The 12032-nt window shown below is 39.0% G+C and overlaps 2 protein-coding genes across 3 annotated transcripts in view; both read left to right on the top strand.

The window, feature by feature from the left end:
- Positions 1-8593, top strand: part of haus1 (HAUS augmin-like complex, subunit 1) — a 43635-nt gene extending 35042 nt beyond the window's left edge. The window contains exons 6-9 of the mRNA XM_060828885.1: positions 158-223; positions 695-766; positions 950-997; positions 6857-8593. Coding sequence (XP_060684868.1) covers positions 158-223; positions 695-766; positions 950-997; positions 6857-6934 — 264 coding nt within the window. The 3' untranslated portion in view covers positions 6935-8593. The remainder of the gene's footprint in view (positions 1-157; positions 224-694; positions 767-949; positions 998-6856) is intronic.
- A 622-nt stretch (positions 8594-9215) lies between these two features.
- The window catches only part of ark2n (arkadia (rnf111) N-terminal like PKA signaling regulator 2n), a 120300-nt gene continuing 117483 nt past the window's right edge, over positions 9216-12032 (top strand). For both annotated transcript variants that reach the window (XM_060846773.1, XM_060846699.1), the window contains exon 1: positions 9216-9669. The gene's annotated coding sequence lies outside the window, so the exon portion shown is untranslated. The remainder of the gene's footprint in view (positions 9670-12032) is intronic.

The following is a 12032-nucleotide window of genomic DNA, read 5'->3' on the forward strand; positions in this document are numbered from 1 at the left end:
TACTGCCTGGCCCTACTGCTCTTGCTCTCCCTTTCCCTATATCCTCCACTCCCAGTGCACAACTTGTGTTCTTTTTGTATAGCTGTCTTAATTGTGAAACTTTTGCAATGTTTCTTTTAAGTTTTTAATCTTTGAATATCCATTTTTCTTTTAAAAGAATGATCTGAAGCAGGTTGGATTTGATGCATCTCTAGATCATCAATCGCTTGTAGAACTTTCTGAGGTAGGTATGAAACCGCAAATATTGGAAGGATTGTTTTGTTTAATATGTATTGTACGTAAAAACAAAATTGGAATTAGGGCAAATTCAGTGGATTGGTGGTGTTCACTGTGTTTATGCGTTTGATTGTCTACATGGACTATCCTGTCAGAAGATCATCATGTTCATTCTCTAAATTTGGTTAGATGGCAAAGGGCTGGAAATGTATGAATTCAACAATAAATCAGACCAATTATTCATCTTGAGTTTGCCTCTTAGACCTGAAACAGATTTTCTTACACCAAGGTGTCTTGCGGGCAATTTGGAGCAGTGAATGTGTAGAATAACAATGGAGTGTTATCAGCCTAGCGGATCATCTAGCCTCCTAACTGTTGATCTAAGAGTGGATCATGGGATGAAGCAACAGAAATTTCTGTCAAATGATGGGGAAATGCACATCATTGAACCGGATTGTTCTGTCTGTTTGTGTTCCAGAAACTGGAAAATACAAAGAAGGAAGTAGAATCTTTGAATACAAAGCTGAAATCCTACCATGACTTGACACCTGTAAGTGCTACGTATCTGTTTGACAGGCAAGGTTACGAACTACATGGAGTAAAGATTTGAAATTCTACCCCAAATGATCTCTTGTGCAGTTTCTCCACTACTAATCAATATAACATTTTCATTTTTTTAGTTACTGTGTGAGAATAATATTTTAGCTTGGGGTGTTGAACTTATATTTTGCAGAATTTCTACAGTGCCAAAGTAAAAATTGAAGAAACAAAATTGGAGCTGGTAAGTGCTTATCACAACTATTTTTGCTTATTGTTTCAATGTAAAGACCGCACATCCTATAAAAGCAAAATCCAGAATCCAAATGCAAAACAATCTCAATGCTGGGTGTCATTCTATCATGTCTCTAGTTTTCCTTAAACAAAAATTATCCAGAACAAGCTTACAGTTGGAAAATGGAAATTTTTTATAGATTTATCATTGCATAAATCTCTCATTGTACTATTATGAGCATCCTTCCTTCTGGATATTCCTTTGGACTTTGGCCTCCTCACATTCTATAAACTCAGCATGCAGGAGATTATAGTCACGAACCAATTTCTGATGTCTGATCTCTAGTGTTGCAGGCGTATCCCTATGTTTTACAGCATCCTTTATTTTTAAATGTTGCTTCTTCTAGTTGGCATTCATGATGCAAATCATAAGTGTTTCTCTTGGAGGATTGTCTTATTTGATCCCTTGGGCCAAAAGGCTTCATGGTTAGTAGTTTGGTGCCTGTAAATCTGTAAACTGATTTTTCAACTGAAGCACTGGTTAGGGCAACAACTGGCCTCATTGAAATCACAAAACATCAAAGTCTAATTGCTATCCCTAACATATTGATATAAAGTGTTGTATTAAGTTTGACGTCCTTCATAATAGAAGGATCTGTTAATGTTGATTGGCTAGGCCGCATGTTTTCAAATATACGTGTGTGTCATTCTGCAAATATTATCATGTTTTTAGCACCTGTGTTCTAACTTTTAAAAGATGGTGTCAGCAAACCAAAAGAAAATAACTCTGTCACTGTAGTAAACTCATATACTGCAATGAAAATGTAACTTTTTTTTGTCATTCGCTTGTGGGATGTGGGCATCACTGGCTGGCCTGTGCCTGGTTGCCCTTGAGAAGGTGGTGGGGAGCTGCCTTCTGAAACTACTGCAGTCCATGTAAAGGCTAGTCAATCAATATATTTGGGAAAAATACAGAAACATGATAATCATGCAAACTTTCTCGTATTTGGGATTCCTTTTTAGAAACAAAATGTCTGGAACCAGTGGCAGGGTATTTCAATGCAGCTAATAGAAAAGAAGCATGGCTTAGTATGGGACTGCATCTATATAATCAAAGAGCAAGATGAGCGAAATAGAACATTTTGGATTATAATTGGATAGAATTCTTTTGTTCTTTCATGGGGTGTGGGCATTACTGATTACAAAGGTTTAGATTAGAGTGGTGCTGAAAAAGCACAGCAGGTCAGGCAGCATCCAAGGAGCCAGAAAATTGACGTTTCGGGCAAAAGCCCTTCATCAGGAAGCCCTTTCCTGATGAAGGGCTTTTGCCCAAAATGTCAATTTTCCTGCTCCTTGGATGCTGCCGACCTGCTGTGCTTTTTTCAGCACCACTCTAATCTAGACTGATTTCCAGCATCTGCAGTCCTCACTTTTGCCTGCCTGATTAGAAGGGTTTGCTTGGCCCTTTTAAGGTCTGTGAGTTTAGCATCATACATAAGAACTGATTTCCTTCCTTTAAAAGACAAGAGTGAACCAAATCAATTTACACAATTATCAATGATAGTAATAGAGATGATGAAACTATCTCCAGATTTATGAATCACATTTTAATTTCATCAGCTATCGTGGTGGAGTTTGAACCCAGAGCATTAGCCTGGGCCTCTGGACTGGACCATTGGTTCATATTGCCACCATCTGCCCCAAAACAGTATGATACAATATCTTGTTCCATATTCCTGCTATTTCCCTACCATCTTTCAAATTCATTCCCCTTCAAGTATTTGCCCATTCTGTTTTCAAAATTGCTGTGTGTCTAATTCTGCCGTACTTTCGGACACCTTTTCAGAATGATTCCCTGCTTTCAGTTCCTGAACCAATTCTGTGTACCCCTGTCAAATCCCACAGACCTCAATTGTTATTAATAAATTGATTATCTCATACTTGTAGGAGGTGATAGCTAATTGTTAATATCATTGCACTAGTAATGCAGAATCCCAGGCTAATATCCTTGAAATGTGGTGTTCAAATCCCAGCATGGCCAATGGTGAAGTTAGAATTCAATAAAACTCTTGAATAAAAAAAAAATGCCTTATTGCTGATCACCATAAAAACGACTTGATTGACTTCTAATTGTCTGGTGGAAAATAAATGTTGGCCTAGTGAGCAACACCCTCATCTCGTTAATGAATAATAAAAGTTTTTGAAAGTTGATTTTCACAAAACATTTCTCTCATGACCCCTCTTCATATTTGACCAAATAATTTCAATCGCATGATACAGAAATGGCCTTTCAAAAAAAAACACATCTATTTATTTTTCTATATTATTCCATCTGGAGTTCAATGTAGAGAAGGGTGAGGTCATTCACTATGGACTTGAAAAATACACGAGTGGCAAGAAACTAGGAATTATGCAGGAGCGAAGAGGTTTGGACATCAAAGTACAAAAATTATTAAAAAGCATATTATTGTATCGGCACAAAAGATAATTATAAAGATTATTTGAATGTTGGCCTTTAGCTCAAGAGGGCTGGAACACAAATTGGTGGAAGTTGTGTTGAGAAACATGATCCTAGAATATCCCACATAAAGGGAGACCTATTGGTATTATCACTAGACTACTAATGCAGATACTCAGCTAATGTTTTGGGGGCCTGAATTTGAATTCTGGCATGTCAGGTAGTGGAGTTTGAATTAAATTTAAATAATATTTGAAGTAAGAATCTATTGACGACCATTGTCAATTGTCAAAAAAAATCCCATCTGGCTCACTAATGTACTTCAGGGAAGGAAATTTAGCCCACATGTGACTCCAGAACCACAGCAATGTGATCACAACCGCCCTCTGGGTAAATAGGGATGGGCAATAAATGATGGCCCAGCTGTGACGGCCTTTTTTTATTTGCATTAAAAAATCAGTTCCCTTTATGGAACCTTTGAAGGGATTTATTGGTTTGCGATAGTTACAAAATTGGCTAATAAAACTGGTCTACTTGACACTGTGGAAAATGAGGTCTGTCCTGTCCATGGAAAGTGTGAAAACAATACAGCCAGTTATTGTCCATAGGTCTAGTCTTGATCATCAAAGTTATTGAAAATAAACTGTGAAGCATAAGACAATTTGGGACAGCACGGTGGCTCAGAGGTTAGCACTGCTGCTTCACTGCACCAGGGAACTGGGTTTGATTCCATCTTTGGTTGACTGTCTGTGTGGAGTTTACATGTTCTGTGTCTGTCTATGTTTCTGCAAGCTGCTCTGGTTTCCTCACATGGTCCAAAGATATGCAGTGTAGGTGCATTGGCCATGCTAAATTGCCCATAGAGTGCAGACTATGTGGGTTAGCCATGGGGTATGCAGAGTTATAAGAACAGGGTTGGGCAGTGGGTCTGAGTGGGTTGCTCTTTGGAGGATTGGGCCAAATGGCCTGCTTCCACACTGTAGGGATTCTATGATCAATAGAATAAATCATCTTTGATTTACATGAAAATTGCAGCACAGAAACAGATCATTCAGCTCAAGTAATCAATATGTCAATGGTTGTGGACTCCCACCCTATTTTTTTCTAAACCTAACAAGATTTCCATCTATCCCTTTCACCATGATTGTACATAACTAACTTACCCTTAAATCACCTATGCTGTTCACCTCAACAGCTCCAAGTGGTGTCAAGTTGTACATTCTAACCATCTTCTGAGTAAAGATGAATCCTTTATTGGAATTAATTAGACTATCCTATAAATATAAGCAATTTTCCTATGATTAGGTTATCAAACTATTCAATTATTTTAAAAGACTACTATTAGCTCACCTGCTGGTTTTCCCTTTTCTCAGAGAAAGGATCCCAGTTTGTGTTATCATTTTTGATTGCTATAGCTTCTCAGTTCAGTAGTCTTCTATTCCTGTGGGATTGTGGAAAGAGCAATAAAGTTAGAACAGTATATCTTTTAAGTTGGAATTTGTTGTGGATAAGTGTTGGTGAGGGGAATCTGGCCAAGGAGTACAATCCAGTTCCTTGTTGTTGAAATGTCAGTGTGACAATGTGCAAAGTTGCTCAGGTATGTCCAATCCATAAAAAAAAAACAAATCCAACCTAGCCAATTCCCACCCCATTAGTCCACAGTCAATCAGTGAAGTAATGGAAGGTGCCATCAACAAGGCTATCAAGCGGCATTTGCACAGCAATAATCTGCTCACTTATGCTCAGTTTTGATTTTGTCAGGGCTGCTCAACTACAGTACTGATTGTATTATAACCTTAGTTCAAACATTGACAAAAAAAGCTGAACTCAAGGTGAAGGGGACTGTATTTGACAGAGAATGGCATCAATGAATCTGATCCAAACTGAAGTCATTGAGAATTGAGGGAAAGCTCTCCACTGATGGAGTCATACCCTGCACAAAGTTGTAGCTGTTGAAGGCCAATTATTTTAGTCCCATAATATTGCTACAGGAGTTCCTCAAGGTATCCAACGATTTTCAGTTACTTCATTGATCTTCCCTCCATTATAAGGTGAAGATTGGGGAACAGTTGAACTTTGTTTGTTTGTTTGGATGCTGATGCAGTCTCTATATACAGCAGGATTTGGACAGCAATCAAACATTGGCTGATGAGTGGTGGTGATATTTGCTTCATAAATGCCACTTAATGACTATTTGCAAGGAATGTAGCCATCTCCTTTCAACTTTACAGTTGCTGAATATCCTGTTTTTGAATCCTGAGTGTTACCACTGACCATAATGTGAACTAGACAAGCCAAATATAATTACTGTAGTTACAAATGCAGATCAGAGCCTCTGACCTTTGTACTCTGGAGTGTGATTGAATATTTTTCGTTTGTCTGCGTGGATGCAGCATGCAAAAAACTTGATACCATAACGGTTCTTGTGGTGCAGTGATTATGTCCCTACCAGAGTCAGAAGGCCTGGGTTCTATTTCTATCTGCTCCATAGATGTATCATAGGATCTCTGAAAATGTTGATGAGAAAATACCCAGGACAAAGCAGCCCACGTGATTGCCACCAAATTCACCACCCTTAACATTCGCCCCCTCCACCACCAACCCATGGCAGCAGTGTGTACCATCAAAAAAAATGTTGTGCCAACTCTCTAAAGCTTTTTTTGAACAGCACCTTCCAAATCTGGGCCTTTATCATCTAGGAGGACAAGGGCAGCAAATGCAAGGGAACACCACCACCTGCTAGTGGATCTGAAGTCTTCAGGATTTTAGGGCTTCTAGAATTAAGGGGCATAATCTAAAAATTAGGTCCAGACCATCAGGAGAGATGTTAGGATTCACTTTTACACACCCAGTATGATAGAGGTTTGGAATACTTCTCCACAAATGTCAATTGATGCTGGATCAGTTAATTGTAAATCTGAGTTACATAATACTTTGTTAAGCAAAGTTACCATTATCACTGGATTAGAATCTTGCAACTTTCTAATGGCAGTGTGCCTGTAACTAAACACATGTAGTTTTGGCACCTTCTCGACCATAGTTAGTGATGAGTAAAAATTTTCTGGCCTACCCAGCAATTTCCACATCATATGAAATAATGAGAAAATATAAAATAATTTGTTGGTACTATCGGAAGTCTGGCAGCACCATTGGCAATTGCCAAGAAAGCTGCTTAATAACTGGCACGACTGACATACATCATCTTTCTGCACTAAGTATTACTTTTCTACAAGAGGGATAAGTTATGCAAAGTTGAATGTTTGGTTTAACCAGTTTGCTTAATTTAGTGGTTCTGAATAAATTTTGTTTGTACTGTCATAAAACAGCAACAAATAAAAGCGGGAGTCCCTGTTTAAAAAAAGCATGAAGGACATGTATATGTTTTGGAAAATAAATTGATTTCTCTTTCAGAGCAAGGTTGATCATCTACTTTCTGAGAAGATGGATGCTCTGGGCTGTGTGTCACCTGAAGTGAATCCATTTAAATGAGCAACAAACTGATGTTTGGATTCTAATGTGAAATATCTAACACTTCATACTGTTTGTGTGTCTGAAACATAATTCAATGAAGTTTATATATTTTAAGGCTTGCAATAATAATTAAAGATTATTGCAGACATATTACTTTGGATCAGTGAAGTTCATATGAAATAAACCTAGAATATTTGTGTTATGCTTGTCATTTAAATGTAAAGACACTTTTTAAATAGTTCCATGTTGATGCTGTTGGAAAAAAAAGTCATATTGCTTGCAGTGTTGTTCCAGTTTATGGTTAAACCAAGGGGCTTCCATAGTTGATTCTGTTTCCTGACATCTCATTGGCTCTCCTTTTATATTACAGTGGTGAACTAAGGTTGCTGGGAATAATCATTAACAGATTTAAGGTTTAAGAAGTGCCAGTAGTTGATATTTCTGAATGGAGCACACTTCTTTTTCTCATCATTCTTTATTACCTAAATTTATCCTTTTTTCTATCTAGTCTGAAGGATTGACTGTGGTCTTAGCGTATCTTTTGCATGATTGCTGGCAATAGTTTAATTGGGGGGTTGCAGGGAGGAGAGAGGCTTTCCTACTCCAGCTTGTCCTGTCTTCTCTCTCTCATCTTCCAGCAGTAATACATTTATCAGAAGTGTAGGATGAGGGGGCTTTTTTTGCCCTAAATCTAGGAAAACCTTATTTATTATGCTCACATGAGTATGTTGTTTGAACTTGACGCCTTCATGATTTTTATGCTCAATCTAGTGCTGTGTTATGTATGTAGTTATATATGGAGCTGTTGCATGGACCCCTCTTTCATGTTTGTATGCATAGAACCATTGCCTTGTTCTGCCTGAATAAGGTAAAAATGACTTAATTTAGATTTCTTATATCTACACCATTTCTGTTCTGTGACAGAACCTAGCAATTGTATAGCATTATGCAACAATAAAATGACCGCAATAGATAACTAGCATTATGCAAAAAATAAATACATATAAATAGTTATCTACTGAAGTCATAAGAGACTTCTCAAATCTTCTCAATTTATAGGAGACTTTCAGTAATTTCTGTTGTGCAGCATTGTGTACAGTTCTGGGCACCATGCTTTAGAAAAGACGTGTGCACATTGGAGGGAGTCCAGAAGACATTTTCAAGAAAGGTTTCAGGATGAGAAACTTGGCCTATGACAATACATTGAAGAAGTTAGAACTTTTCTGTTGAAGTAGAGGTTAGAAAAGCACTTAATTTTCAACTGCAACCACTAAATGTTTGACATTGGACAACATCCCACCATCATAGTCTCTGTGTATTTATTGCTTTATCAAACCCAAATGCAAGTAGAAGCAATCTGAGCAATCAAGTTACTAAAGCACACAATTTAATAAGTATTACCCAATCGATTGATAGATATATGCAATACAGTATTTCCTTCCAGTTAAAGCAATCAAGTAAACTTAGCGTGTTCAAGTCTACCTAAGTGACCATGACAATTTTTTGTCATACAATTGATTTCATTTCTTAAAGTCTAAGATTTACAGATTTGTGATCTTTCTTTCTAATGTGAAACAGAACTGCAGTGTCAGCAAGGTTAGCATGTAAACATGCGTACAGTATTTTGTAAAACAAAATCTGAATGTAGTTGAAACCTAATTAAAATCTTGAAACCTGTTTTTTTCTATTCTTTATGGATTGTGATTTATATGACTTACAATAATCATGGTTCTTAGTAAATCATGGTTGTGCATTTTAGCTTCAGGAAACTTTTTCAGTTTTAATTAACGTTCAAAGGCTATACTTTTCCTTTTGTGGGTGGGGCGGTAGTAACAAGCATGATTGTGAACAGATGAAGAGAAAGAGAACGGTGACAATGTCGAGAGGTTTAAAAGAAATAAAATGTGCAGGGAAGAATTGGGCTGTAGATCATGACCGTTGTAACAAAAACCGCAAATATACTCAACTCAAAACTATCATTTACAAGTAGGAAAGTGAACGTTAACATTAATTTCTAGGGCTAACTCATGTCTTCGTATATTGTGAAGATTAACACGAGCAAAATGATTTGCAAATGAACATTTTAATGGAATTTTGTAACTGTTAAAGGATTTCTAAGTTCGTGAGTTCAAGGTTGAATTCGAAACAGTTTTTTTGAGGGAAAGTGAAAACTCTGCATTTAAAATGGTGGCATGGGGTGGGTCATTGAAAAAGCCGGAATAGCGATGTTGCTATGGGGACAGTGAAACAGGAGAAGTGTTTCCGGATTGCAGGCTGGTGACCTTCCGCTTCTGGAACCGGCGGAGCGTCCGCCATTTTGTGAGAAACCGCGGACGGAGGAAGGTAGACCCAGCCGCGACCATGTCGTCGGTCCAGCCCCCAAACGCCTTCCGCGTCCACTCTCCGCTCCAATACCGCGTTCCTGGAAGCCATTCTGAGGTTTAAAATTACCACTTCGAGAGGGCGTAAGCCCCGCGGGCAATTTACAGCAGTGTCTGCGTTAGGAAGCGGAGTCTCCGCCATCTTGCAGAGAAAGCTGCCAGTCGGAGCGAGTGGAGAGATAAAGAGGCCGGCCGCTGAGAGACGGGACATCTGTTTTCCTGTTTTTGTTTGGTGTGGGGGGGTCGTCGTCGCCTGCGGAAGGACCGCCCCCTCCCCCATGAGCGACCGCGCGCCGCGCCGGTGAACTCGCAGCGCGCAACAGCGGAAGTGAGCTTGTTTTGGGAAAGCGAGAGGAATCCAGCCTTCAGACGGTAAGAAACCGAGAGAGAAAAGGAGCGGGTAACAGGAGAATAGAGTGGACAAGAAGAAAAACACGTAGGCAACTGACAGCATTGGGGAGGCGGAGGACTGGACTTCTCCGATGAAGGGGTTCTCTGTGAGGCAAGGCTGGGCCTAATGGAGTTTAGAAGAATGAGAGGTGATCTGATGCTGGTTGTGTGTAACACCTTGGTGAGATTTCAGAGGACGTTTTTTTTCTCGAAAGGGAAATATAAGACGGGGGGGTGGGGTCACAGTTTTAGAATATGGGGTCTTTTAAGATTGAAATGAGGAAGAGTTACTTCTGAGGATCAGCTTCATTTTCCCAGAGCAGCATGGGAATCTGGGGCATTGAATATATTCAGAGTTCAAGTTGAACAGCATTTTTGGTTGACGAGGGTTATGCAGGTAGGAAAGTTTATTTTAAGGCTGCAATCAGATGAATATTGAGAAAGTGAGGACTGCAGATGCTGGAGATCAGAGTTGAGTGTATGGTGCTTGAAAAGTTCAGCAGGTCAGGCAGCATTTGAGGGGCAGGAGATTTGACGTTTCAGGCATAAGCCCTTCATCAGGAATGAGGGTTACGGGCTGGCCCCTGACCCACAAGCCTCGTTTCTGATGATGCCTGAAACATGGATTTTCCTGCTCCTCGGATGCTACCTTATCTGCTGTGCTTTAACAGGACCTCCGCGTCAGATGAATATCCATACTACTGAATGACAGAGTAGGTGCAATAGGCCGTGGCCTGCTATTGTATTATTATCATCATGAAAGGGGGAAGGAAGATGTGAGTATCCCAGATTGATGAGAAAACAAACCAGAAGGGGTTACGTACCGAAACTGAATGAGGTGATAAGATCACTGGTGATCTTAGATACATTGAAATGTACAAATGTAAAGCAGGAATAGATATATATAAAGACTTGAGGCAAACAAACAACATGCATTAGCTCACAGTTAGCCAAGCTTAGTGAAAGGCACATGTCTATTAGCAAATGAGAGGTAAAGGCAGAGTAAACGGCTTGTATTTCTGTATACCTTTTTCCATCTCAGATGTTTTCAAACATTTCATGCACAATGAATGACTTACTGCAGTCACTGCTATTGTAAAGATAGACAAAGATAATTTTGCGCACCAAGATCCAGTTGGTAGTAACATGAAATTTTTAATCTGGTTTTTAAAAGTTAATTCCTTTACAGGTTTTTTTGAAATGACTTGGGGCCTTTAATGTCCAACCAAGAATCTTTGGGATTTACTCTGTAAACAGGCCTTAAACTGGTGAAAGTAATAGCGAGTTTTGAGAAAGTAAGTCTGCAAAAGATTAGCAGGAGACTAGATAAATAACAGTGAAATTGATGTAGTGATTCAGGACATCTGAATACAAGAGGGCGAGGAGACAGTGAGTCAAAGATCGGTGTTTGGAAACAAAGGAAAAGCTAAGGAGAGACATACGTCGGCAGTAAAGAGAGAGTGTGAGACACACACACACACAAAGGGGAGATTGGCGTGCAGGCAAATAGACTTAAAAAGGAGATTTTGCCACATCTTAGTGAGTTTTGAGAAGATTTGTAGCTCAGGTTGAGGTTCTGGATGTAAGTTTGCTCGCTGAGCTGGTAGGTTCATTTCCAGACGTTTCGTCGCCCTACTAGGTAACATCTTCACTGGGCCTCCAGGTGAAGCACTGCTGCTGATTCCTGCGTTTGCCAAATCTTCCCACATTACTATCTTGTGATCAACTGGTTCTATAAGTTGTGGGTGGTAAACTCTAAGGTCGCAGTCAGCAATCATGAACTGTTGGATTTAATGTTTTGTAAGTACCAGCAGTCATTAGTTCTGATTGGAGCACATTTCTCTTTTTACTACTTCCCTTATTTCCACTCCATTTTAATTCTTCTTTTCTCCAATGTTTGAAGGTTTGACTATGGTCTCAGTGCATCTTTTGCATTATTGCTGGCAGGTTGTTTTATAATAGGAAGAATGTTGTGTACAGTTCTGGGTATCGCTTTTTGGGAAGAATATGAGGAGGTTTTAACAGAAGTGCGAATTGTGGGGATGTTGATTATTTGGAGATGTTGAGATGTGTTTTTCTCAAATTTTATCATCATTCTGCTCTCAATTATGAGAGAGTTTGATAAACTTTAAAGAGAGAAACAGTTTGGTAAATGAATCAGTTAGCAACATAGGTCCTCAATATCTTGAAACACATTACCTGAAACTATAGTGAGATGAGATTCCCTAGTGATTTTCAAAAGATAATTAGACGTGCTTGAAGGGACTAACATTCTGCATTGTGGGGAACAAAATGCTGGAGAATGATAATAAATTGATAAGATTTTAAAGAGCCAACTTTAATAG

This window comes from Hemiscyllium ocellatum, chromosome 1 (genome assembly GCF_020745735.1).
Source record: "Hemiscyllium ocellatum isolate sHemOce1 chromosome 1, sHemOce1.pat.X.cur, whole genome shotgun sequence".
NCBI lineage: Eukaryota > Metazoa > Chordata > Chondrichthyes > Orectolobiformes > Hemiscylliidae > Hemiscyllium > Hemiscyllium ocellatum.